Source organism: Penicillium crustosum, assembly GCF_028827405.1.
Source record: "Penicillium crustosum strain IBT 35664 chromosome Unknown utg000001l_segment0_segment0, whole genome shotgun sequence".
Taxonomy (NCBI): Eukaryota; Fungi; Ascomycota; class Eurotiomycetes; order Eurotiales; family Aspergillaceae; genus Penicillium; species Penicillium crustosum.
Genome location: NW_026623122.1, coordinates 2,500,308 through 2,527,804, shown reverse-complemented (window position 1 = coordinate 2,527,804; position 27,497 = coordinate 2,500,308). Strand labels below are relative to the sequence as shown.

At 45.2% G+C, this 27,497-nt stretch overlaps 6 protein-coding genes across 6 annotated transcripts; 1 reads left to right on the top strand and 5 right to left on the bottom strand.

Moving 5' to 3' along the window:
• Window positions 1–276: 276 nt before the first annotated feature.
• On the bottom strand, window positions 277–1,513 carry N7487_000949 (Aldo/keto reductase; the record flags this gene model as incomplete). Its single annotated transcript, XM_056868697.1, has 5 exons — window positions 277–686; window positions 781–967; window positions 1,024–1,138; window positions 1,192–1,346; window positions 1,403–1,513. The coding sequence occupies 5 exons, from the start codon at window positions 1,511–1,513 to the stop codon at window positions 277–279; spliced, it is 978 nt and encodes a 325-aa protein (XP_056733481.1).
• Window positions 1,514–2,857: 1,344 nt separating this feature from the next.
• On the bottom strand, window positions 2,858–3,184 carry N7487_000948 (uncharacterized protein; the record flags this gene model as incomplete). Its single annotated transcript, XM_056868696.1, has 1 exon — window positions 2,858–3,184. One exon carries the CDS (start codon window positions 3,182–3,184, stop codon window positions 2,858–2,860), a length of 327 nt encoding a protein of 108 aa, XP_056733480.1.
• A 2,645-nt stretch (window positions 3,185–5,829) lies between these two features.
• On the bottom strand, window positions 5,830–6,819 carry N7487_000947 (SDR family oxidoreductase; the record flags this gene model as incomplete). Its single annotated transcript, XM_056868695.1, has 4 exons — window positions 5,830–6,372; window positions 6,433–6,588; window positions 6,640–6,726; window positions 6,784–6,819. 4 exons carry the CDS (start codon window positions 6,817–6,819, stop codon window positions 5,830–5,832), a joined length of 822 nt encoding a protein of 273 aa, XP_056733479.1.
• Window positions 6,820–8,217: 1,398 nt separating this feature from the next.
• N7487_000946 (uncharacterized protein) lies at window positions 8,218–14,274 on the bottom strand (the record flags this gene model as incomplete). Its single annotated transcript, XM_056868694.1, has 6 exons — window positions 8,218–8,340; window positions 8,419–9,837; window positions 9,898–12,184; window positions 12,235–12,598; window positions 12,680–13,648; window positions 13,674–14,274. The coding sequence occupies 6 exons, from the start codon at window positions 14,272–14,274 to the stop codon at window positions 8,218–8,220; spliced, it is 5,763 nt and encodes a 1,920-aa protein (XP_056733478.1).
• A 1,774-nt stretch (window positions 14,275–16,048) lies between these two features.
• On the top strand, window positions 16,049–16,663 carry N7487_000945 (uncharacterized protein; the record flags this gene model as incomplete). Its single annotated transcript, XM_056868693.1, has 3 exons — window positions 16,049–16,186; window positions 16,246–16,390; window positions 16,479–16,663. The coding sequence occupies 3 exons, from the start codon at window positions 16,049–16,051 to the stop codon at window positions 16,661–16,663; spliced, it is 468 nt and encodes a 155-aa protein (XP_056733477.1).
• Window positions 16,664–18,616: 1,953 nt separating this feature from the next.
• N7487_000944 (uncharacterized protein) lies at window positions 18,617–20,446 on the bottom strand (the record flags this gene model as incomplete). The annotated part of the gene is made up of 1 exon (XM_056868692.1): window positions 18,617–20,446. The coding sequence occupies one exon, from the start codon at window positions 20,444–20,446 to the stop codon at window positions 18,617–18,619; it is 1,830 nt and encodes a 609-aa protein (XP_056733476.1).
• Between the last annotated feature and the right edge of the window lie 7,051 nt (window positions 20,447–27,497).

Genomic DNA, 27,497 nt, shown 5'->3' with positions numbered 1-27,497 from the left:
TATTGGTCAGATTGTGCGCTACTTTTGTGGAAAGCGCCAATGCGCTGTGATCCTGCTAGTCACTGCCTGTAAACTGTATCTGATGTGCTATCTCGACTGGTATAGACTGTATTTAATGCCCAATAAGTTCCAATTTTCTTGAATATTGGAGGATATATCCTTTTTTAAAGGCCATTTTGCTAGATGGAAACAAATTCTGATTGAAAATTGCTGTATCAAGTTATGTTGATCCCCTGAGGAAAATATCCATTCTTGGCCTAAGGTAGCATAAAGTTTCTAGGTAAATAAACGCACTGGTCGTCCTGGAAGATAGGTGCCTGGATCATTGAAGTGGAGTCCCATATCTAAGGATGCGATATGATCAAGCTCCTCCTTCTCCATGTCAAAGCCTGTCACATCCAAATTCTGCTTCATCCTCTCCTCGTTCGTGCTCTTCGGAATCACACAAAGGCCACGCTGAGTAGACCAACGTAACAGAATCTGGCTTGTCGTCTTCTTGTATTTTGTTGCTAGCTTCTTGATCAAATCGATCTCAAACAACGTAGGAGTCTGAGCAGCCTTTGTGGGGAAACTCGAAGGAAGTTCCAAGAACGATTGTGGCCCAAAAGAGCTGTATCCAGTAACCAACATGTCCTGGTCTTTGCAAAATTCAACAAGAGTGGGCTGGACAAGATAAGGGTGGTGCTCTATAGAACAAAAGTATAATCGTCAGTCCAGTTATATAGCCAACCATTCTCTCGAATACAGTAAATACACGTGCGAAATTCCAAAGCCACGTACCAATTTGTAGCATTGATGGCTTGACTTTTGCGTAAGTGAAGATATCAAAGATTGCCTGTGAGTTGAAGTTTGAAACTCCAATGTTCTTCACGAGGCCCCGGCTATACAATTCCTCGAGAGCCTCCCATGTGTCTCTTATTGGGGTCATCTCTAGCTTCACTTCCTTTTGACCATCATAATACCATCCCTATAGCGAATAAGAGTTAATCACTAATCATTCATAATTAAAATGATGCTACTCACTCTCGTGCACTCTGGGTTGTACTGAAGAGCGATGGGGAAGTGAATGAGATACATATCGATGTATCCGAGACCCCACTCGTCAACTTGCTCTGCGCCAACTTTAATGGCACGCTCCCTAGAAGATGCGACAATTAGCAGTAGCCAATTTTTAATACAGGCCAATAGTACTTTTCGTGGCATGTATTCCACAACTTAGTGGTCACAAACACATCTTCGCGTGTGACGAGGCCTTCTTCAATAGCGCGTTTGATCCCCAGTCCTGCCTCTCGTTCATTACCATAATCGTATGCTCCATCAAAAAGCCGGTATCCAGCTTTGATAGCCTGACCATCTATCAGTTATCCTATGATACTAATTAGCTAGAATTATGGGTTCTCACCTGGTAGACAACTTCACTGGCTTCCTGTGGAGGGACCTTCCATAGACCAAAGCCAACTTGAGGAATTTGCTGTCCAGATCCAGGAATTCTCAGAGTGGGGACTTGAACCATCTTCGATGATATGCCGCGTAATGAACTCGGATAAATGTCTGTTAAGAAGTCTAGTCGTAGTTCCTTTCAGATGGTTTCGCTCTTTTCAATGCTTACCGTATTTCAAGGTCCTGTTATCCAGTATCTCTAGATCAACCTCCTCTTGGTGTCGAATGAAAGGTTGATTGGTGTACAATGATGGCTCACAAGGCAATCAATTCTCTTAAATAACGTAGCCTGAGATCTCTCATAGCTATCCGATTTTCCATGATAGCTTACGATTGTCGAACGGGCGCTTATAGTTTCCACTTACGGAAATCGTACTCTTGTTCTAACCCAGTATAGACGAACAACCCACCTACCATGGCAGTGGGGCATATGAATGTTGTAATGTAGCTCCGCGGATTCCCTATAAACAGGATAATACCGATCCGCATAAGCGGCTATTGCCATTCCGCAATCAACGTAATCAGAATTATATAGTTATCTAAGCTAACTTATTTCACTAGCAAGCCGGCCACAGAAGCGAACCGGCCACCGATCCAATTGTATTAATTTCAAATATAAATATCTTAACCAAAACTCCAATAAATTAAATATACAAAATCATCTATCTAGTAGGGTATCTATTCAATTTCTACCCTACCTCTCTATACCTACTATATCTTTATAAGGCCTATATACGTGGTTCTAAAACCAATCTATTATGTAGAGTAGTAGTATCAGCAGTAGAGGGAGGTACTTTATCTATTCTTATAGGCCTAGAAATCAATTAGGAGGCTTCTTAAACTAAGAGGCCTTCCTTAATAGGGATCTATCTTCGAGATCAAATACGCTTTTACTTCTACTTTGTAAAGGTATACTGTTTTCAGGTGTACGGTCTATCAACCGGGTAAGATACGATGGTAGGAGACAGGAACAGATTGTATTGCCTCGACGTGACAAGCCTAACTCTTGTCAGAGCAAAACAGGATCCAGGGGAGTCCTAGGTTACCTATCACTATACCCCGTTTTGATCACATGGGGTCAGCAACGAACCAGTGGTGCTCCACTCTCGTGGCCCAGCCGATAAGGTTAAGCGACAATTTTGTTTTCATGTTTTAAGGATCTTTTATCCGTTACACAATCGTATTCTACTAAATCTTCAGACAATTGAGAGTGAATTAGTGGTATGGTAGGTGGTTAAGAAGAAGGAGGTAAAATGACTACATTCACTCCAAAATAGCATGAATGTAGCATTCTCTGATCAACTAGTTAACTTGACTAACTAGGACACTATTTCGCCGGGGTGGAATTATCCAAGCCAGGGGAAACTGAAAGAAGTCATAAGAAAGGGGCTGACCATTGATTCACATCTTTCGGGCCTCAAGACTGCCCCTCGTTTTGCTTTCCCATTTCGTTCCACATTGATTCCGGAAACATTCCATCGAACAACAACTCATCATTCAAGGGAAGCTGATACCAATCAAAGAATTCATCCAAGAAAACATCATTGCTAGGCATGGAGATTGACATTTGGGGTGTCCCTTGTATTTGGGTCTCCTGCGTGCTCAGAAGGCGTTCGGGTTCTTCTTCATACGATATCCCAAGTACCCCACAAGCATCAGGCTGTAGAATGGAATTGATAGAGTCTCCTCGAGCAGATTTCAAGAACCTAATTGCACGGGCACTACACTTGGTTGTGAAGGCCATATTACTCAGGACGTGGACATTCAACCTGTGAAGTTTTTCGGATCGCTGTGCCAAGCCTGTGTCATTGGAATTGATGTTGAGAATATGTATCAGGGATGATATCGTTAGGCTTTGGACTGTAAAGGGAGATAGGCGGTTCTGTATTGATATTAACACTTGCATTTGAGAGTAGTCCCAGCCTCAAGTAACGGGGAGCATTAAAACAAGAGAGATAACAAGGCGTAACCTACCAGAGGAAAGAACTTTTTATAAGAGTTGATAATATAGGTGATGCGGATAGCAAAATATGTGGCAGATTGTAAATGTACCGTGTGAGGATTTTTAGGGCCGTTCAACGTATTCGTAGACGGAGTTCCTTGAATGAATGATCGATGGAGCATAATCTTCAAGGTGTGATATTGCAAACTGTAAAGCGCATTAGAGATGGTCCATTCGGCTGGTCATTCTCTCACAGAGTTGCATACTTAAATTGGTAGATATGTGGCGGTAGTGGAACGGTAGTAGTTGATGGTAACCTAAGCGCACTGGGTAAATTATTATAGAATTCAGACATAGCAACGTGCGTCTGTGTCGCTCTATATTCCTTATCCTCAAGGCTCAGGTGGCTTGATAATGCATAACTAGTTGGAAGTTGTCAGCAACTTATATAGAGGAAATTTATGTATCAAATTCTATATTGTCGCACTTTGAAACTTACATCTCATCAAGAACCGGCGATACCAAATGTAGCAAGTCACAGGCATATTGGAAATTAGACATGCTATGGGAGGTTAATTTCAATGGATCGTTTGGAGTTGGCCACGGGTTATATTCGACGGCAGGAACGGTTGGGACTGGCGTTGGCTGTATATCACACTCACGGATAGCACTTGGCTGACCCAAAATTTCTGCGATGTGCCTAAGTAGTGTTAGCAATATGAACTTCACCTCAACAATCACCAGAAACGAACTTCTCCAGCATCCAGATACCCCGCCACGCAAGTGCTTTAGCTTCCCCGAGGTCTTTTTCATTTGGCACATCATGACCACTAAGTCCCTGAATATGGAGCTCTAAAAACAGAGCGTGTCGGAGAGCTATGCCTAGATACAGCAAAAAAAAAAACACGATTGGATCAGAAAGGCCGAGCTACCAAGGGCGCCTGGCGAACTTACTAATGTACTGAGATGCCAAGGGTAGATTGTCAATTACCAACTCTCTCATAGAAAGCAATCCTACTGTCAAGACAAGTGAAAGGCTCGGCTGTTCTAATTGGTCAAACACTGAATCCTTAGCATGCCTCACTAAGGTATGCATTTGTAAGTCCCATGATTGAAGCTGATGCTCATCAATATACTGAGAACTTAGCGACAGTATTGCGGATAAGACTGAAGGTGTGCAATAGCCATTTGCACCATCTTCGGAGAAATCTTTTCGAAGAAACGGTTCATGGACCAAAGGAGGCCAAGTATTTTGCCAAACGAAAAAATCTTCCAAAAGTTGATCTCGTATGTCCGATTGAAAATGAAGAGGGGGACTTCCTTGTAAATGCGCCTTCTGCGTGGACGTGGCATTGTCTGTTTGTAGATCGCCGCGTTTTCCAAGGAAGCGTGGGTGACCGTACGCGTCAGACAACCTAGGATTTGGCGCAAGGCCTTTGAATTCTTCAGAAGAAGGGTTCAAAGGGCTTCTGATCATCTCCTGGTCGAACTTTGCTGATCCCTCTACAGAAGTAGCCATGTCGAGAGTCGAGAAAGGACGAACAGATAATTTTTGAGACTGTGCAAGCTGGTGCTCCAGGAGAGCGATTCTGGAATGCAATGCATGAATATAACACTTTGTTGGCGGTCTAAATTAATGTTAGTATTGGCTTACTTGGTTCGTTTCCCCATACCGACTTTCTCTTTTCAAGATGATGAGGGTACTCGCAATGCCGCCCTGCCTTATCGCAAAGGGTGCATACTGGCTTTAGACCATCGCACTATTCATGTGTTCGGTCAGAAACATCACGGAAATTGTACCTAGTCGTTACTTACTCGGCGTTTTTTTTTTCTACATGGTGTACACGCAACGGACACTCGCAGCCGTTTCTCTGGGGTTGACATGGTTCAGAAAGCGGGAATAGAATGTTAACAGAATAAAGAACAGCTCATTAGTCTCTTAGGAGTGACAGCAGAGTATTCCTACTCAGTCCTCCACATATATGTGCACAGTATTGAGGTACTATTGATGCCATCAGCGTAGAAAGGTTGAACTGGAGTTTTAAATCCACATTTGGTCGACCTCGGGATCTCGCGCTTGTTGATTATGTAAGCATACTGTTGAAGGTTCCATGGTTGTAGGCACTTGCACCCCACATGTTTCCACAGCTCCAATGCAGGCCAAAATTATCGGCATAAAAGTGATAATATGTGGACATGGTGGTTGCTATATGGAGGGCCCCTGCCAAAAATTCCTGGGGTGGATTCTTGTGGTTAGATTGACTATGCTCTTGAGACTCATAATCGAAGTATACGTCAGGGGAAATCATAGAGCATGTTGGAGACGCAAGCATAATTAGAGTTCAAGGAAATATCGTTAGGATTATAGGCTAGGGTTTTTATGAGCTTAATTTCTAACTTTGCCAATTTTCGTAGCCGATTCCATCGAGGTCCACAAATTTCGTAGATCAGGCCTCATCCTTCTTTTCCCGTCTGGAGTTCCATTCTCGATCAAAGCGTGTAAGCGATCTCTGGGCGGTTGGGACACAGTCCAGCGCTTTGATCGAGGTCCTTCCAGGTCGACTGATCATGTAACTTACTGCGTCGGCTAGATCTTCCGAAACAAGTGGCTCATAACCATAAAAGAATTCATCCATAGCCTTCGGGTCATAATTGACTCGCTGAAGGTGGAAATGGCTTGCGACACAGCCCGGTCGAAGCACTAGAACCCGGATGTCTGACCCTGCTGTTTCCGAACGCAAGCTGTTACTAAATCCCTCGAGGCAGGCTTTGTTTGCGTGATAGACTGCCTCGCCATCGAAGGGCGGGCATTCAAGTCCTGTTACGGACGAAACATTGACGATTGTGCCTCGCTTCCTTGGCCACATGCTCCTGTTCAAGACAGAATGAGTGGTATACATAACACCAGCAATATTAGTGCCGTTCATTTGGTTAACAAGTTCGATTGGGAGCTCCCAGAACCTCGCCGGTGCACCAAGTGCAAGGCCAGCCTATTATAAAGGTTATCAGCTTAGCCAAATCACCGACCCTATGAGAAAGTATAAACTAACATTGTTGACTAGGATCTCAATATCACCCAACTCCGAGACGACAGTTCGAACTGTATCGTCGACATTCGTGTGATTTTGAATGTCAATCGCAAATACGCTAACTTTGACGTCCGGATATTTACTCGTAATCTTCATCTTCACTGTATCCAGCTTGTCCTGTTTTATATGAGCACAAATTTACAAGCCTCCCATATGTGCAAGACTTACTTTACTCCTTGCCAGTAGCGCAATATTCATACCCTTCGCAGCCAGCGCGAGAGCAATGGCTTCTCCGATGCCCATGGAGGCACCAGTCTAGGTCAAATAATTGTCAGCGTGCATAGCCTATACTGTTGAAGAGTCGCCACCTACAACAAGTGCTGTCTGCCCTTTGAGTGATAGTTCCATAGTAACGGAAATTTGAAGAGAATTCGTTTGTTGTGCAGAGAGGCTGATTGTTGAAAATAGAAATCCGGAGTACAAATTTTGTAAACAAGGGTCAATATTACCGATATGATATCGTGGTATTAAATAGCTTTCCAGCTTGTTAACCCTTCATCGACCACAAAAAGTTCCCAAGATACTAGACATCAATCCAAGATTACGTCATATTAAAACAAACCTGGGAAAGCGGGTAATGGCAAGCCGCAGTGGACTGCGGCTAATGTCCTTCCGCCGGGTCCAAATTTTCACTACATACGTAGTAGGAAGGGAGCGGTTAAGATTTCCAGATCGGGGCCTACCTTGTATCATTGAATCCAGGTTACCGTGGTATTAATTCTTGAAACAAGACTCCCTTATTTCCACAGAATATGTAAGCACATAGTGTTACCTAGGTACGCCCTTCAAAACTATGGAATTTCCGGTAGGCTAAACAGACTCAGTACTATTTGGGCTTTTTGAAAAGAAATTTAGACATGTTACGTTCTACTAGAATTCGAAGAATACATGGACGGAAGAATGTGATATATACCATGGGATGAGGGAAAACAAGCTGCTCCGGGTTCCTATCTGCGCGATAGAGATGGCACCTCTGAAGATATTGAATTCCGGAGTGTTTAATCAAGTTCCTATCATTCAAGAAATGCAGTACTCATCCAATGGTTCCATCAATAATTTGCTATATATGAATTACAAATACTCAAACCAAAACGGAAAGGTCGCAAAATCTCGAAAAGATTTCTTGTGTTTACTTGAACAGCTACCATCGTAGAAAGCAAAGAAAAGACAAATAGATAGATAGTAGTAGATGTTAAACTCCTGATATAGTAAATCGATAAATTTGCAAGAAGCAACGGTGGACATATCCTCACATGTAGTAGGATCATCGTGTACAGAGGTGTATGTATTATAGATTTATTTCTCACGTAAAATCAGTATAAATGGGCTGGATTCGCGGAGAATGGCCCGCAGTTGAAATAATACTATTCCTCGGTTCCCCTACAGCAGCTACGGTTATGAATATCCCCCGTTCTTTCACAGCTCCTCTGTCCCTGGCCTCCCTGGGAGCCGCCAACTTTCCCTTTCACGGCTTCTCTGTTTTCATCTACCCTTCTGATGTGTCAGTGCATTCCAAGGATAGCGAATCTCTTGGAGCGAACCTTTGCACTTATATTAAAATCCAGGTGTACTTTAATTTCGGGTGGTAGGCATCCGTAAAGGGACAAAGGGCCAGCAGTCTCTAAACTAACATTGACTGATAGCTTAATCTCACGAACATCTGAGTCTAGATTCGTGTGCAGTATGAGGGGAAAAAAAGAAAACATGTATTATTCTACCAGAATCGAAACATAATATGATTTCCATCTACTCCATTTCCCGCGCTCGAGAAACGCCCTCAACGGCTGTGTGATTTTGACCTCCAATAGGTGCTCCACATTCAGGGCATCGAGCTTGCTCCATTGGCATACCGCACTCTCCAATAGCAAACTATAGAACGAAATATTTAGCTTATCTGGCTCGTCAAAGGTAACTTGGGACAATTCGAGGAATGGGAAATTTACTCACCGGATGTCCGTTGACGCAATTGTACCAGTGCCCAGAGTGAGTCGCAATTCCTCCTCGCCCACTAACCATGGCAGTCTTGATTGATTGAAGTTCTTCTAAAGTGACTGTTTCGTATCGAGTTCCCTCATAGAGGCGGAACATCTCCTGGACCTTTTGTTGGAGCTCAGGACAGTTCCTCAATTCATCGCATAGTTTTAACGCAGCCGCGAGGAGATCGCGGGTGGTTTGAAAGCGATCTTCGAGATTTTCTAGACCGGTTTTTCCTTCGAGATGTAGATCGCTTGTTGTTTCCCCTGGATGAGAGCGGTGATACCACGCATCCAGCTGGGCGATTTTGGCGAATGAGATGGTCGCCGTGATGACGATGCGGGAGAAATTTCCTTCATTGGCTTGAGTTATCAAATCTCGGCAATCCTTCAGTACTTGAGTCAAGGATGATGGTTTGGCAAAGCTGAGCCTTGGTGGTGTTGCAGATTTTCCGCTTGCATCTATCACTCTGAAGGCATCGCTAAATATGACTTCTTTGGACTTAATGTGAATTAACCGTGCGCCGAGGGTGATCTGGTTGTCGGATTTTCGTGTTGCTATATTCATCGCCTCCATTCGGGCTGAGAGGGAGACTACATCGTCCCTTGGTGACTTCCGGTAGATGGCAATCGCATCCATGAGCCGTTTCATCGGCCGATTCTCGGCCCCCATGGCTTTGCCGAGAGCTAAAGCCTCCGTCGCAAGGCGTGCACAGGCTGCATATCGTGCTTTAAGCCGTAATTCAGTGTCCCCCACCCCCACCAACCCTTGCTTAGAGTCGAGCTTGTCTTCAATGTCATTCAGACGCGATTCAAGGCCTTCAAGGTCTGTGCGACCCTTGATAAGGAACCTTTTACAAGTCTCATCCATAACAGCACGGTTGATAACACGGTTGTAACGTTTCGTCACAAACTGGCGAATGGGCTGCTTACAGTCCGGGCACGATGGTATGACACTGGCAAGAGAAGAAGAGACATCTCGGAGACCGTCGAATTTTCCATCTTTGTCTTTCGTGTATACTTCATCCAGGCCAACCAACCCATCAACGGACTCACTGGTAAAGAAATGGCCGCATCCAAGCACGACGATAGGAGTCTCATCGAGACTGATTTCGGAATATGTTTTCCATTCAAGGAAGTCGACACGCGCGTCCCCCTTGTCGCCACACTCTTGACACAGATTGTTCGGACAGTCTTCCCCGCAGAGGCTCGGGCATTGATGGCCGCATTTGAGGATCTCAGTGCATCGCTCATTGCAAGGAAGCCGGTCGCATATTGCTGCGCAAGGCATTGAGCAGGGGCCTTGGTGTTTGCAGGACCAGGTGCAACTTTCGATGCATGGTGCACATGCCTTTCCGCAGGTCAAGTCGCACGCTGAGTGTGAGCATCTAACCTGTACATATGATTAATATCTCCGATACGATGACCAGATGCTGGATTCTAGGATTCTTACTTCGCATTCTGCCTCGCAGTAACCGCAGCTCTCCTCATTATGACATATCTTGGGACACCTATAATTGCAAACACCGTGGGGGCGGTCACATATTTTCGTGCACTTCGGGTGCTTAAATACTCTTCTTCCGTCATGGACCTCTTGGAGACAATTTCCGCAGCAACCATTGCAGTTGTGGCCACAGCTGAGAATGTCGGTGCATGGCTTAGGGCAACAGAAGATCGGGGACGTGACGTCTTTGTAACAGCCAACCTGAATTTTATGGCCACATTTAGGAACACTCCTTTCGACCTTTACGTCACATTTAATGACTTTCAAGTTAGACATCTGATGGCAAAAGACAGCTTCCTTGATATGACCACAAGGAAGCTCCACGTCTTGAATCTTCGCCATGCAAGGGCCACAATCTTCACCACAAAGCTTGGGACATTCGTGCTCACAGGTTGATCGGATACGTGGGCAAGGTTTCCCACATGCAAAGCCCTCATGCATGACCGCCGAATGGCACTTAGCCTGGCATTGATGACCACATCGCTCGAGTCGACGGGTACACTGGAGACTACACCCACCTTCAGGGCTCTTCCTCTCAAAATCGTGAGGTTCATAACAAAGAATAGGCGTGTCTGAATGGCGAGGACAACAGAGAGCCAACTCCGTGCCGACTGCATTCGCACGGGCGAGCTGAGAGTGGACATCGGCCCACATTGGGACATTGAGGTATGTTTCAGCATTTCCAATGAGATACATGCCGTGCTGAGCTCGACTGAGGAGCACGTTGATGTGGTTTTCGGTACGTAGGAATCCAACCTTGTGCTTTGAGTTGCTGCGGACTAGGGAGACAACGATCACCTTTGCCTCCTCGCCTTGGAAGTTGTCGACGGTAGCAAGGCGGAGCGTCTGGAGCAACGTCTTCTTCTCGAATGCCTTGCGACCATTTGACTCAGGATATTCATCTTCGAACCTCTCAAGTCCATCCGCGGCTAAGGTCTCCAAGTCCCGCTCGCTGAGACAAACTTCGAAATCTTTGGCTAGCGATGCCCTGAGCTTCCGCAGCTGCCCGGTATAGGGTGTCAAGAGGGCAATATCCGTGCTCTTGTACTCTCCCTGCCGAACAAGATGCCGAACAAGAGCAGTAGCCATATCAACCTCCCACTGGTTGCTATGAGACTTAACACGGCTGCCGTCATCTCTTGAATCTCCATCGCATCGATGGTCCAGCCAAAAGAGATTGTTCCACATCCCAACAACATTGGGTAGATTCAGCACGCTTTCATGATCCTCGAGTTTTGGATAGACGCTTCTGATAAGTTGCGAGATCTCAGGTCTCATTCTTCGCTGTACATTGAGCTGTGCGATAGGGGCTGGCTTGAGACCTGGCTCACCAACAGCGCGTCTCTCAAACTGGCTTCTATCTAGCTGCCATGTCTTTCCTGTGGATGTTTCAAGACTAAGTGAATGATTTTGAATCTGTGGTCGCAGCTGTCGATGATCCCCAATCTGAATGAAGTGTTCAACCCCTGGCATCAGGGCTGAGATGACGTGGGCTTCCATTACCTCAGCTGCTTCCTCGCATATAATGACCTTTGTTCCTACTCGACGCAGTGTCTCAATATGGCGCGCAAGGGCTGTGGTCGTGATTCCTATTACATCTGCTTGAATCAATGCTCGGCGGTTGACCTCTTCATGGACTGCATTAATGTCTCGGCGAAGATTTGCAGCGCGATCAAGAGACTCAAAAAGCGAAGCGGTTTCGATTTCCTGCCACTGTTTAAACCAGCTCATTGCAAGAACCCGGCGTTCCGGTATCGAGAGACTGTGAATATTTTCATTCGCAGCGCGTGTGAGGCCTTCCAAGCGCACATCGTCAACTCCACTCTCATTCTGGTCTTTCTGGGTTTTCATCGATTTGGTTTTAAGCCAGTTGAGTAATTTATCATCAGTGACAGTTGTGAATCCTTCTATGTCTGGTCGGTTCAGTTGTTCATGTATAATAGGCCATTTTCGGCGCAAGAAATGCTCCATCGCGGCCCAAGTCAGGCCTTTTTGAGACTGATGTAGAGGTTTCATTGCATATCCAGCACTCCTCATGCAGTCCTCAAGTCCCCCGTAGGACATGCCGAGGGTTTGCGACTCTACCCTCGTCTTCCCAATGTCTTTACTGACAACGCGAAGGTTCTTGCCTTCAAGCTCAGTGGCCTGACTGCGGCCACCAATACGTATGATTTTCTGGATACCAACATCAAGAAGATGCTTTAAGAATTGGTCCAAGGCATGGTTGGTATAGCAGCTGTAATTCCCGTTAGTAAAGATACAAGAAGAAATGAAACCAGTACTCACATCACAAGAATTGGGCCTAACTTTGCCTTTTCCTTGATCTCGAGGAGGACTTGAACAAGCCTAACACCCAGATAGGACTTTCCGGTGCCTGGTGGGCCTTGGATGAGGGCATACTCTCGTGTGAGGGCCGCGATAAGTCCCTGGCACTGGCCCTGGTCGAGACCAGTTTGAGTTTGCAGCTTCAAGAGGTCAATAGATTCAGGGGTACTCGGGTCCAATGTAACCTTTTCGGCTCCAACAGTTGTGATCGAAGTCAGAGGAAAGATGAACCCTGGATTACGCGCGTATGCCGGTGGGGGTATGCTGTGACTATCTTCATCATCCTTATGGCATGGCAAGATCCATTTTTGGAATGCCAACTCTCCTTCGCGTTAGATTCGCTGAAGATTTTTCAGGATAGGGGCGAACGTGGCAGGGATTAGGCCATGGAAATCGACCAGAATACCGGTGACTTTCTTGCTGTAAAGCTGGCCTAGGAGGATCAGTTCTTGTTGTAGACATGCCGCAAGCTTGACCGTAATACTAGGTGAAAACCTATCAGAAACAAGACTGCTCTTGTTCTGGTGGGCTCGGTCCTTGGAAGCATTCTTCACAGTGACCTCGAGGAAAATAAGCCTCCTGTGAGTTTCTTGGGAGGTCAAGAAACACACTAGGCTTCCTTCTTCTAGTCGATTGGAGTCTTGCCACCATCTGCATTGCTCATTGGATGCCTTTTTGCGGACTTGTAGTGGACTAGCAAAGGACACGGTCGCTTCGAGCTCATTTCTCTCATTGATAAATATTTGGGGGATCTGTGCTCCTAGATAGAGATGTGCCCCGCTATCTTTGCTTGAGAAATATGAAAGTCGTGTCAAATCATTCTGCTGCAGCAGATATCGAAGGATATCTTTAGCTGAGCCGAAGATATCATGGCGCAGGAGCCGGAATGTTGAGTCAATGTATCTTTGCAAAGGGTTGGGGAGAAAGTGCGGCTGAAGGAAGTTGGTAGAGGGTAGATATTCTGAATTGCCGCTGACAATCTCTCCATAAGTAGGAAGGATCTGAACTTGAGAAATTTCTGTAAGGTCGTTGTCGTGTCTCCCACCAGGGGTTTGCATATCCAGCGGAAAAGAAGAAAGGGCCGATCCACTCTTCTGGGGATTTTTCTCATATACCTTGGGTGTAAAAAGACTGCGGTTTGCGCTAGCGATCAGGCTCTGCATGACTTCTATTCTGCTTTCAAGTCCGTCAATATCGGCCTTCGAGCATGTTTCGGTAATTTGGGAGCCCACTTCGCGGATTAGGTCGAGCAATGCGGGAATTTCATCATGGAATCGAGCGCATCGGACTCTTGACAAAAGTTGATACAGGGTATTCAACAGTAACTTGATCATGTCCAGGGAGATAACCGGTACATTTTCGTTGGTCTCCTCTTCTTTACATTAGGCTCCGGCAGACACTTCTCAGATATCTGATTGCTCGATCTCCATTCGTACCACCAAAGGATGTGTACAAAGTGCCAACAAATGAATCGACAGAAAGACAGTTCAAGAGAGAAGTATGGGTAATGACTTTGAGAAATAGCTCGTTGTAAGTTGGAATATGTCGCACTCCCTCTGGATTGTCTGCATCTGCAGTTGCCAGGATAAAATCATATCCATGAAGATCGTCGTCCACGAGATCTTTGGCGAGGAATTGATGATTCTCTCTGCTGTCACTGTCAAGAATTTCAAGAGCCCCGTTCCAGAATTGAACGATCTCTTCATGTTCCCTTCGAGAATATCCAGGCCATAAGATCCCATTTCTAAGAAGTCTCTTCCAGTCGAAGTATTGATTCCGAGCGTCCAGATCATGGGTTGTGGGATGGTATGCAGCCGGATTTGACTTGAAGTCGGAAGCCTTATTCACATCGTGCGAGAATCTGCACCTCTCACCGTAGTGACACCTGCCACGTTGAAAGTGCACACATAATGTTTCCGACAGATTGCGCTTTCTGAAGCTGTTGGGTCCTCCTCGGTTGTTCGTATTGCCCCGAGATCGCCAATTTCCGCGGTGAATCATCGTGAAAGGAGAAAGCTGTAGAATTTGTAGCTCTGGTGATCCTTAAAGTAGTATAAATAGTTCTAACGGGGACAGTTGCATGGAGGGATGGGTGGTTGTGATTGTCTAGCGAAGGGAAAGATAAACTGGATACGCCAAGCAGGTATCTTCTTTCATAAGAGGGACGCAGGTAAGACTGCCTTGTACTTTGTAAATCTGACGTGGCCTAACGTCTTGCAGGACAACTCATACCTGCATCACCCCTCTTTTCAAAATCTCTTTACGTGGCCCGCGCGGGGGATTTCCAATATTTGCCTTTTATCTCCGCTTGCTTTTTTGGTTCAAGATTGTCAAGGAGGGTTGGATGGTTGGTGGGAGGTGCCAAAATCACAGGATGGGTACCCGTCGTCCGTCGTCCGGTTGTTTTGGTGGGGGGGGAAGCAGAGTTCATCTGAGTCTTCGCGTCGTGGTTGGGTGAATAAAAAACCGTACAGTAAAGGAGAATTATGGCTCGACTGGCTGACTGGCCTAGAGTGATGATTGTAATTTTTATCGCCAAGACATAACCCAATGCAGAATTGATTGAGCCTTACCATACCCAATACCACGCCCTAGCTCACCCCCAGATGGTCCGGGTTGGGTACGGAGAAAGGATAGCATGGCCTTTCATAGAGGCTCATCTTCCTGTAGCTTATTTCTTGGGCTGCTATCTGTCTCGGACTAGGAACCTCTGATCGTGGGTCTTGAAACTGCAAAGGTCATGGGCTGAAATTGGTTATGCGCGATTCCGGCGACGCAAGCATTCTTCGAAAGATAGGCAGGTGAGAACTCCTGGCTATGTTAGAGTGGTAGATGACTCACATCGAAAGACATGAATAGCCGATGTTATCTAATGAGGTTATTCTGAATCGCGAACTTGAAAGTCTTCTAGAACTTCGGGAGCGGGCCCTCGACCACAGGATAGTGGGGAACTTGTGGTTCTCCAGAAGGCCGATTGGACACGGGTATTTAGCTGTTTGAAACTGCGGCCCCACAAGCCTTTGAGTTGCTTCGGCCTTTCTGACATCAAAGCTTGTTGCTAATTAGAAGGCAGGTCAGTCATAAAATCCCGGAATGACCGCTTCTCAAGTATACAAAGTGGAAAATAGCTAGTAAAAGAAATCGTGTTGTGTGATGACTTTGTGATGATTGTATAGGTGATACGCGGTTCAGAACATCCAGCCTTAGCTCTACATGATTGGATGAGGAGGCACCAGAGGCAGTCCGGAGGTACAGAACCTGAGCAGATCGCTCTCAGAATTACTCCTCTAGATTCCAGAGGCAAAAATTGATCCTGGGATTCAAGCAAAGAGTTTCAGGAGGTCAGCTCCTATGGTCAGCTCATGCGTTCCCAGGCCCGATAGGATTGTGGACAAAAGAATGAACCTACAGTAATATTCGAAATTAGATATACACTGCCTTCATTTTCTGGCAGTATTAATGTCTCGCGTCCGGTGACCCTGAATGCAGTTTGGGACACAATGGCATATCGAAACCACGACAAAGGCTTTGAAAGAGACCAGTAATGTGATGGCCGCTGCCAGTTTTGAAAGGTCAATAAAAGATAAGCAATCTAGAAGTCAAGCTTTACTTGTAGTAGATGGAATTCCAGTGCTTAGTCCGGAGTTACGTAGGCCCGAGAAAGGCACACCTTTCGTCATGAACAGACACCACACAAGCCGGATTTCAACTCATGTTTCTCTGATCACGGCTTCATTCATTTGAGTTGAAGGCTTAGTAACTATCCAGCTCATCCATGGCTTTCCGAAATCTTTCTCCGGAGGATGTTATCTCTAGAGGTACTAGAATTGTGCGAACAGGATTGGAGGGTGGAAAGATTGTCGGAACCTACGGCAAGCCTGCACTTGAGGAGTCCGCTAAATTAACAGCTCAGGTTCATATACACTTTCTATGTACTGCAAAGGCTCTAACTTTATCGCTGAAATACGGCAGGCAGCCAACTGGGGAGCCCGAAACCCTATTCTAGCCACCTGCGCTGTTGTCGGAACCACTGGTGTCGTTGTTATCGCTGTTCCTGGCCTCGTAACAGCCCCAGTTCTATCGAGTATGGGATTCACATCGGGCGGCATCCAAGCAGGTATGTCCAATATTGCAGGAGAAATCAACAGAATCTGTTCTTTTTCCCACGCCCTGAGGCTTGAACGACCATTCATTACGAAGTATAGGTTCTACAGCCGCTGCCGCTCATAGTTGGATCGGAAATTTTGCAGCCGGGAGCTCGATGGCTATAGGACAGAGTGCTGGTACAGGAGGGAGTGGCCTTGTAGTTGTCAATGGGGCTGCCCAGTTGGGGGGTGCTGCGATGACTGTGGGAAGTGCTAGCCTAGCGTGGGTCAAAGCTAAACTATGAGCACACCATATCTTGGAGTTTTGTCTTAATCGAACGGCCTATGGCGCTCTCCTCTTTTGAACCCACGGTATCACTCAGTTCCCGGACCTTAGGGCCCATGGTAGGGTTCCTAGGAGCGGCCTCGCTATCTCCAAGAGCTATAACCATGGTATTGGGAACAATAGACGCTACCAGGAGTGGTTCTAGTAGGTTCTGGGGATGGGAAATATATATTGCTCAATCAGCTATATCCGTATAGTTAGTTAGACTGGCAAAAGAGCAGACTTTGTCAATTCAGTTAGAGAACGTTATACATATCAATTTTTACTATATATTGTCGTACCTATCTATTTCTATTAAGATCTATCTATAATATATGCACTATCAAAGAGTATATCGCTATCTATCGGCCTAGGCTATAGACTTCGGCACAACCCATTCTAACCCGGACCCAACCCAACCCAACCCAAAACCCTCTGGGTAACCCATTGGGTCCCCAATATAGTGCAAATAAAACAAACAAAAATTTTATATGGTTGAAATTCAAAGATTTGAATATATATATATATGTACATACAGGCTAACAGCATAGTAACTCAATTTCAAAACAAAAACAAATTTATATAAAAAGCATTTTATACTACTAGAAAAGTATGTTAAAAAATGCCAAGACTTATAAAAATCCATAAACTATATGTGAAAATGGGTTATTATTGGGTTATTGGGTTCTGGGTTGGGTTGGGTTTTGGGTCGGAGACTCCGACCGAAAATGGGTTTTGCCGAAGTCTACTAGGCTACGATACAGGTAGCTTTAGATGGCCTATAGTCAGTTTCTGCCTTACGATAAGATATATGGGTCGGTATATTCATGGATATCCTTCTGATAGGTTCTAAGATATCACGCGCTAAAAATGATATATTTACTAAGCAGACCGATTTATAACGTATTTCACTACCGAGCCGGCCAGACCACGGAGCCGCCCCCAAACACATAGTAAATGCGATAAATTACAAGTTGATATCTCAACAACGGCCGTTTATATAATGATTTCTATAGTATCTATATATTGTCCTTCAGTATGGCTTCGGTTCGTTTCACAAGTAGACTTCGGCACAACCCACTCTAACCCGGACCCAACCCAACCCAACCCAACCCAAAATGGGTTTTGGGTCCATTGCTTCGACCCAACGATGGGTTTTGGGTTATAGCTCATAACCCAAAACCCATTGGGTAACCCATTGGGGCCCCAATATAGTGCAAACAAAACAAACCAAAAAATTATATGGTTGAAATTCAAAGATTTGAATATATATATATCTAGCATAGTAACTCAATTTCAAAACAAAAACAAATTTATATAAAAAGCATTTTATACTATTAAAAAAGTATATTTAAAAATGCCAAGACTTGGATTTTATGAATTTTGTGAATTTTTATGCAAAAATGGGTTCAAATGGGTTATTATTGGGTTATTGGGTTTAACCCATTGGGTTTTGGGTTGGGTTGGGTTATAGAGGGCGGAACCCAAAACCCAATGGGTTGGGTTTTGGGTCGGACACTCCGACCCAAAATGGGTTCTGCCGAAGTCTATTCACAAGGAAGAATCGACAAAACAGCAAGACTATATAGCTTATAGGTCTGTTCCTGATATAGACTGCAGCACTTCCGACCATTGCTTTTCTTTTCCCAGCCCAGCCGTTACTACAACTTGGATATCCATCGGCTTTTACCGTGATCGCTGTTGGAACCCTCTCAAATGCTTTTCTCAAAGATATGGATACGGGGACGTTTCCCGGTCGATTCCTCCTACTCTGTACTCCGTAGGAAGACAGTCAAAGTACTATCTACACCCGAGTGACTAAAGGCATGCCTATAATGCAGCCAAGATATAGTGAATGGTTAATTTAGGAAGTTTACGTCCGGCGGAAAATGTCCAAGATCTCAAATATGTAGAACTGCATACAGAAGGCGTATCATAGCCCAGCCAACATTTTTTTGTCTTCGTGGTTAATGGACTCTGTCACATTAGGCCCAGTGATGGTCCTTATTACGCCTTGTAGCTCCGTCAAGTGATTCTCGTAAATGCCCCTGGGTGTCGTATTGTACTTTTTGCATAGGTGAGCTGCAGCTGCAGTAGCGATGGCATGTTGTGCACCGTTGGCCATGAACTTGGTGTTTGAGCCTGCCACATGGGTAGCACTCATGTGTTTCCCTGCCATCAACAAGTTCGAGATGTTGATAGAGTAGAGACAGCGAAATGGAATGTCATAGGGCTGCTTGTCTCTTTCATCCCACTCCCAGAATTTCAGACGGAAGTCATACTTCTCATCGCCAGGGTAGTGTAGGCAAAATGCTCCTCCGTTTTTCACTACAGCGTCAGGGAACACTTTATGTGTGCGAATGTCGTTCTCGTTGAGGATATAGTCGCCCTTGTATCGTTTGTACTCGCCTTGTGCAGGGACAAATGATACCCAATCAAACGCAAGGTTGGCATAGGTTTCGGGCTCCATCGTCTTCACATTAGAGAATGTGCCATAGACTGCGCGGAGAAGGTGGTCGCGGATGTTTTCACCTTGGGTATAGGGATCCAGCCACTGGCCATACTCCCAGAAGTGGGTGAGCGGCCCTTTCATTCGGTAGGCGAGAGTTGGGTCGGGCTTTGCGTCAGGTGAAATGACAACAGGTCCAGGTCCATTCTCACTGCCTGGCTTCCGCAACTGACCACGCAGGTCAGAAAAGTCTTTCGCCACTTCTTTAGCCCATGGGACATCCGGAAAGGAAACAGGGTTTTCCGTCATTCTGGTGCGGAAAAACAAAGTGTTGCCGTGATGCATATTGTCTCCCTTCACAGGGGCTAGACTCTCGTCATATTCAGCCCGCGACTCCTGCCCGAAAAGGGTTTCCGCGCCCGAGAAAAGTCCAAGTATAGATTTTCCAGAGCAATCAATAAAAACTGGCGCAGAGAGACGAATTTCCCGTCCAGTACGGGCATCGCGAGCGTCAACCGAGACAATAGACGAGTCAACGGTGATGGCGTTGTAGACAGTGTGCTCCATAAAGACCTTTGCAGTTTGTTCGGCATTAAGCAACTTGATTGCTTGAAGATCACCATTACGAGTGCGTTGTGAAAGCTCCTCAATTAGCGGGCACGTCCATCCGCGTGGATGGAGACCAATTTCCACACTCGCGTTACCACCTAAAAATGGGCGGTCTTGAATAAGGGCAACACGTTCTCCTAGGCGGGCCGCTGCTAGGGCTGCGGTAGCTCCAGGAACGCCACCTCCAACCACGATAACATCGTAGTTTCCTGCATCGACAGGCCCATTATCCAGACCAAGAAGGCGCTGGCGCCAGGCATGTGCTGCGTCATCTGCTGCCTGGGGTGGCGGCGTGTCATCGAGACTGAAGAAGATGGCATCACAGCGTCCGCAGAATCCAGTTAGATCGTGCAATACAAGCTTCGTTTCACCCGCTGGTATCTCGACACGGCCTCCGACTTGCCAATTCCAATCTTTGTCGTTGGCTCCAAATTCAGTACTGAGGCGGTTTTCGTTGATCTTCAGGACAAACCTTCCCGGATGATGGCCGGGAACCCAGTCCTTCGTGCGAACCCAGACATTGTAAACACCGGCCACCTGAACAAAGATAACAGTGGAAGCGTCAGCGACCGGCCTGCCATTACCATGGGCCAGCAGGTAAGGTGAGCCCATCTCGAGCTCAAACTGCGAATCCAGAACCCATCCCCCGAAGTTATCAAAGCCCTTGGCCTCGACCAAAATTCCTGAAGTTGGGAATGTCTCCATAGCTATGCAACAGTTATGAATCGTTCACCCGAGGGCTTTGTGGATATTGCAGAACAAAGATTGGCCCACCGAAAAATAAGCAAGGGTAGTTCAAGAACAATAAATACGGGGAGGGCTTCTCTAGGAGCGAGGTGGGTATTTGGACCTAAAGTGAGACAGGCAATCGACTTGGGAAGGCAAAAAGGAGCGGTATGATTCCGTGATTCCGTGATTATTCAACAGCCGACCCTTGACTTTGTAGGATACGAATTGTCGATTCCTGATGAACAAGCGATCGTGAACCCCGTGGTAATATCAGCTCTGCCAACTGCCAGCTGCCGACTACCGACTGCCGACGACCGACCCCACCCCATTGTCTGATCGAAGTGTGGGTTATCTGCTGATAGTTACAAACCCTATTTTTGGGATTACCAGGTAAAGTTCATTACTGAACTGTGGGCGGATGAATGCGAGTAAATCTTTGTTAGGTAGTGTTAGACTGCGACATCGCCCGTCCATGGGCACCTAGGAGGTGCCCATCGCCCGTCCACGGTGGGCCTTGGGCTATTTGGATTTTCGAGTGCCCGTCCATAACGCCTAGACCTGGCATTACACCGCCCACAGGTGCAGGGTTACCCTCATCAACCCGCATATGCATAAATTTCTGACACCTTACCCCTTTTGGCTGGATAAAATGGATGATTCATCTCTGTTTTTTACACCTGTTCCGTCAGCCTGAAGCCATATCAGTGAATACTCTATCAATATAAGGATTTATGAACAAATACTTATGTAAAAGTAAACAGTAGGTATTGTTACCTATAAACTCTAAATAAATACAAAGAAATTCGACGTTGGAAGTGGTCAATAAGGGTTATTAACAAAACAGCATGTAAAGTTGCAGATATATATATCGAGTATGCTGTTTACCTTATGTATCTTCAAAGGCATAACTACAGTTTTGTGTAAAGAACTTTAAGATGTTGTCAAAATCACCTTATTTTGATATTATTGTAACCGTCAAATCTTCTTCTATCATGTTGTCTTAGAGAATTAAGAATATCTAACACAGATATATCATGAATTGAGTTCAAACTTCCCAGTTGTTAGACTTAGCTGTTCTGATTATAATATTTTCTCAACCTGAGGGTTACTTTGAGGTGCAGTGAGGTTTATTTAGGTTTACCCCCGAGGTGTAGCGAGGTGTACCGAGGTGCGATGAGGTTTAATTAGGTTTACCCCTCAGGTAGACTGCGCCAAAACCCGAGAATGGGTAGACTCGACCAACCCGCAACCCGCCCCGCAACCCGCAAAAACCCGCGGCTGCATAATTTTCCCAATTAAGCCATGGCGAAGTGTATAAAAATGCTGATTTATACTAATAAAATACAGTAATCTACGGCGGTTTTGTTTATACGTCTAAGGCACCCTTCGACTACTGCTATTTCTGACCGCGGTCAGAAATTATCTATGCATTGAAAACTCCCTTCAGACTACTGCTATCTCTAACCGCGGTCAGAAATTATCTATACATTGAAAACTCCCTTTAGACTACTACTATCTCTGACCGCGGTCAGAAATAGTATAGGTAAAGTGGCTTTTCACGCATAAGTAATTTCTGACAGCCGTTAGAAATAGTAGTGGTATATTGGAATTAGAGCGGGCTGTAGGAGCTTTTACCCCCTTAAGGTGAAAAGGAAATACAACAAGATACAGGTAAGAAATGCATAATTTATGTAGATACGACTCTTCCTATGTTTGCACTGTTTAGTAACCCGCATAGGTAACCCGCAAACCCGCGCGGGTTACCCAAGCAAACCCGAAACCCATTGCGGGTTATGAAAGTCGACCCGAAACCCGACCCATTTGCGGGTTGGGTTTTTTCGGGTTTGCGGGTTTGCGGGTTTTGGCGCAGTCTATTTATACTACGTATAATTCGTACTATATAGACTTTAATCAACCCTATTTCGTATTAAATTCAGAGGGGTGGCGATAGATTGACTATCTACTTTGTATCCTCCAGCCTTTTTTACATTCACTATATTGGTATGTCGTACTAAAGACTCGAGTATCTACCTTATCTTCAGGATCTATAATAAGCTCTTTAATCATCTTGAAAGGTCAATATCTTAACTTCAGCGGAAGAAGGTTCACTGGAAACAAATGATACTCTCTTCCCTTGAAGCTACAAAAGAGAAATTAATCAAATACTATGGTATAACTGATAGTATTGAGGGTGATCTCTACGCAATTAGGACAATCCTAGTACCGTCGAACAAAATATAATTCTTTTCAATAAGTGATTGGGACCTAGATCTAGAGACTAGAAAGGACTAGACCTGGCACTGCACCTCGGGTAACCCTACCGACCCTGCACCTGCACCTCCATTTGGGCGGTGTAGGTTCAAAGATTCCGACCCTCAGGTGCGGTAGGTTGAGCACCGCACCTCATGAGGGTAACCCTGAGGTGCCCCTGAGGTGCGAAAACTATGACTAATATGCTAGAAACGTGACTTGGGGGTAATTGCATAAATTATGTAGAATTGGGCTGTATTCTTTTGTAATTGTAAGCTAAAGATTTATTACTGTATAGCCTTACAAGAGGATTGAGTGCATATCATAGGTCATAGTTTCATGTTTGAATAGGGCTTCAATTCTCACATTTGCAGTGATAATATCTATTATACAGTATGTTCTCAAGAGTTAAACTATTAAGTTATATACCCATCCAGTAGTCTCGATTTCTTCCGCATCCTACCTGATACACGATGCTGTGTATCAGGTAGGTCAGGCGACACGGAGACCCTGCCCTTATCTATCTCCGGAAGTTCATCGCCTTCAGATTCCTCCTCATCACCAGAAAAGACCATAGGGCGCTTCCCGGCAGCAACTGCTAAGAGTGGTGGTATATCATGATGTACCTCAACATCTTCCTCATCATCACTGATAGCGTCGAAGGAGTGTGTCTGGATGTCAAGTGCTTCAGCTGAAGCTGCCATTTCATGATCCATAAGATACTCTTGCAGAATTAGCCGCTGCTCCTCCTTCAAGTCAAATCTTGTTGTACACATATACAACATGATATCGCGAATAGTCTCTGGGTTTAATGAACCCCGGCGGTAGTGGCATATATCCCGGGCAGAGTTAAAAAGACGTTCAACTCCAGCACCAGTCGCTGGAATTGACATGATATCACGGGCAATGCGGGCAAGAATAGGGAACTCTCTTTGATGATTCTTCCAGAAGAGTCTAGCTGAACCATCGATAGTATCTAAGAATATTAGTTTTATGATCATATAGACTTAGTGCTAACTTACCACTCTGGAGATATTTAGTGAGCTCGTCATATTGCGGACCAGTTGATCCCTTTGAAAGATCACGCCCACATGCCCTCTCAAGCTCTGACTCGGTTGTCATTAAATGGCTATCAGACTGAACCATATCTGATGGTACATGTTGGCGATACCTCTCTAAAAGTGACTGGAGACTCTCACGGTATTCCTTTCTGTAGTCCTTTCCAGTCTCTGGATCTGGGTCCCAATCACTTGTTGAAAAGAATTGCATTTTGTTCGACGGTGCTAGGATTGTCCCAATTGCGTAGAGATCACCCTCAATACTATCAGTCATACCATAGTATTTGATCAATTTCTCTTTTGCAGCTTCAAGGGAAGAGAGCATCATTTGTTTCCAGTGAACCTTCTTCCGCTGAAGTTGAGATATTGACCTTTCAAGATGATCAAAGAGCTTGTTGTAGATCCTGAAGACAAGGTGGATACTCGAGTCTTTGGTACGACATACCAATGTGGTGAATGTAAAAAAAGGCTGGAGGATACAAAGTAGATAGTCAATCTGTCGCCACCCCTCTGAATTTAATGCGAAATAGGGTTGATTGAAGTCCGCACAGTACGAATTGTACGTAGTATAAAGTCTTCTTGCCCGCCGGAGCATTAGGAACGTCGAGTTCCATCGTGTACGAACATCCTGGATTGGGAGGAGCTGTGACTGAGTATTGGACTGGAGGTTTAAGAAGTTTTCTTTGCGTTGAGGGCTCCCGTTGATAAAAACTGCAAGACCTCGGACCTATAAGTAATAGTTAGTATTATTCACAGTTCATAAATAGAAGCATACCTTGTTTAATGTATCAGCGATCTCATGCTTCTGTTGGCGCGAGCGGAGTTGACGTAACCGATCGTCAGGTAATTCTGACTCAGCATTATCATTCCTCGGCGAAGCCTTGATCTTACCAAGTAAATCAAGTAGACTCAGTTGAATGACATGGGCAAGACAAGGCACTTGAACAATTGTCGAATCTATCTCCGGGTCTGACTGTAGATCCTTGATTGACTCATTCACCGCTGTGATAAGTGTCTTATTATTAGACGCATTATCAGTTGTCACCGCTAGTATACGGTGAATGATCTGGTGCTGTTGTAGAATTCGAATAACAACTTCACCAAGGTTAACGCCAGAATGAGTACCAGAAATTGGCTCAAAGCCAAGGAGTACCTCACGATACTCCCATTCCTGGTCTAAAAAGTATCCTGTGATAGCCATGAAGGCATGTTTAAATGGCGAAGTCCAACAGTCAAGGGCAATCGACATCTTTGCACTGGGTGGGAGCTGTTGTAGAGTCTTTTGTTGAGACTCTTTGACGAACTCTCGGAGACGCTCACGAATAACCTTTCTTGATGGGATGCTTGGTAGTGTAGGTGCTAGTTGGGCGTAAGAGATAAGGTCGTGGAATTCTTGATGCTCGACAAAGAGGAAGGGTAAATGTGATACAGTGATCAGATTAAGTAGCTTCTGCTCCCATATTTGCTGTGTAAAGGTAGGTACTGGTCTTCTCTCAGCCTGAAATATAGTTAATTAAGGATTCGTCTTAATATTCAACAAGAAATATAGGTAAACATACTGCGTCACTAAGTAGCTGGTGGACACTACTAGTTCCCTGGAGTGCCTGCTTCGGTACTCGTTGTCTACATCTTGGACCATCAAGGTGCTTCTGCATTGTTGATGTCCCTGTATGATTCGTAGCTGGATGCGCGAGAACTGTGCGACAACGTTTGCACATAACGCCTGGCTTTCCATCTTTGGTGTTTGCAACTTGTTGGAACCCTTTCCAGCAATCTGCACGACGTTTGGTAGGACTTATATCCCAATTGAGATTTTGCTTCGACCTACCATAGCCAGTCTTAAGCCACCAATCCACGAACTCCTTTGTCATTTCTGGTGTACAGATAATGAACTCGTTGATACGGTCAGGCTTAATTCGCGCAAGGGTGTCTGGAGCGAGTGGTGAAATGTGTGACTGAGGGCTAAGAAGGTCTGGAACTGATCCAAACTGGCTTTCGGATTGGTATTGGCTCCGGCTCTGGCTCTGGCTTTCGCGTTGGGAGAGGGAGTCTTCGGGGAGGAGGAAGTGTAACGCGTCATATGGCACCCCGTCTTGACTATCGAAGTGAGACGATGGGTAGATGTCTGAGAGCTGAGACATAGTAGGTTCAGTTAGCTAGATACTAGAGAAGAAGAAGATAAAAAACGTACTGATTGCTTTACATGAAAAGATACATGATCTTCTTGGGGCCTCTGTTTGACCCTGTTCAAGATGCTAGAATTGATCTATCATCTTGAGTATCTATAAGTAGATCCTATTGGCTAGTTCAGTGGGTAATTTGTATAGTAACCCTACCGCACCTCAGTGCACCTCACCGCACCTGAGGGGTAAACCTAATTAAACCTCATCGCACCTCGGTACACCTCGCTACACCTCAGGGGTAAACCTGAATAAACCTCACTGCACCTCAAAGTAACCCTCAGGTTGAGAAAATATTATAATCAGAACAGCTAAGTCTAACAACTGGGAAGTTTGAACTCAATTCATGATGTATCTGTGTTAGATATTCTTAATTCTCTAAGACAACATGATAGAAGAAGATTTGACGGTTACAATGATATCAAAATAAGGTGATTTTGACAACATCTTGAAGTTCTTTACACAAAACTGTAGTTATGCCTTTGAAGATACATAAGGTAAACAGCATACTCGATATATATATCTGCAACTTTACATGCTGTTTTGTCAATAACCCTTATTGACCACTTCCAACGTCGAATTTCTTTGTATTTATTTAGAGTTTATAGGTAACAATACCTACTGTTTACTTTTACATAAGTATTTGTTCATAAATCCTTATGTTGATAGAGTATTCACTGATATGGCTTCAGGCTGACGGAACAGGTGTAAAAAACAGAGATGAATCATCCATTTTATCCAGCCAAAAGGGGTAAGGTGTCAGAAATTTATGCATATGCGGGTTGATGAGGGTAACCCTGCACCGAACCTGTCGACCCTCAGGTGCGGGTCAGGTGCGAAGGTCCGCACCTGAACCTCCTGAGGTGCAGGTGCAGGTGCGGAGGTACTGCACCTGTGGGCGGTGTAATGCCAGGTCTAGAAAGGACTATAGAAAGGAATACCGTGAGAGTCTCTAGTCACTTTTAGAGAGGTATCGCCAATATATACTATCAGATATGGTTCAGTCTGATAGCTATTTAATGACAACCGAGTCAGAGCTTAAGAGGGCATGTGGGCGTAGACTGCGACATCGCCCGTCCATGGGCACCTAGGAGGTGCCCATCGCCCGTCCACGGTAGGCCTTGGGCTATTTGGATTTTCGAGTGCCCGTCCATAACGCCCAAGGCCCACGGGCATGCCCACGGCGGGCATGCCCACGATGCCCACCATTATATAAAGTTGTCTTAAATATATATAAAAATTAGATATATAGTAAATTATAGTATATATATTTATATATATATTATTAAAAATCCGGAATTATGATTGTAAATATATAAAAAATATAAATTTAGTTGAAATATTTTGAAATCTGTCAATTAAAATCACGTGTTGCGCTAATTTTGCTTACTAAAAAGGCCCACGGGCGCCCACGGTGTCCATGGACAATGGGCCCTAAGGGTAGGGCCCGTCCATGGGCGTATTGATAGTGCCCATCGCCCGCTTACATAAGGCCCGTGGGCACTGCCCACCCGCCCGTCCATGGGCGATGTCGCAGTC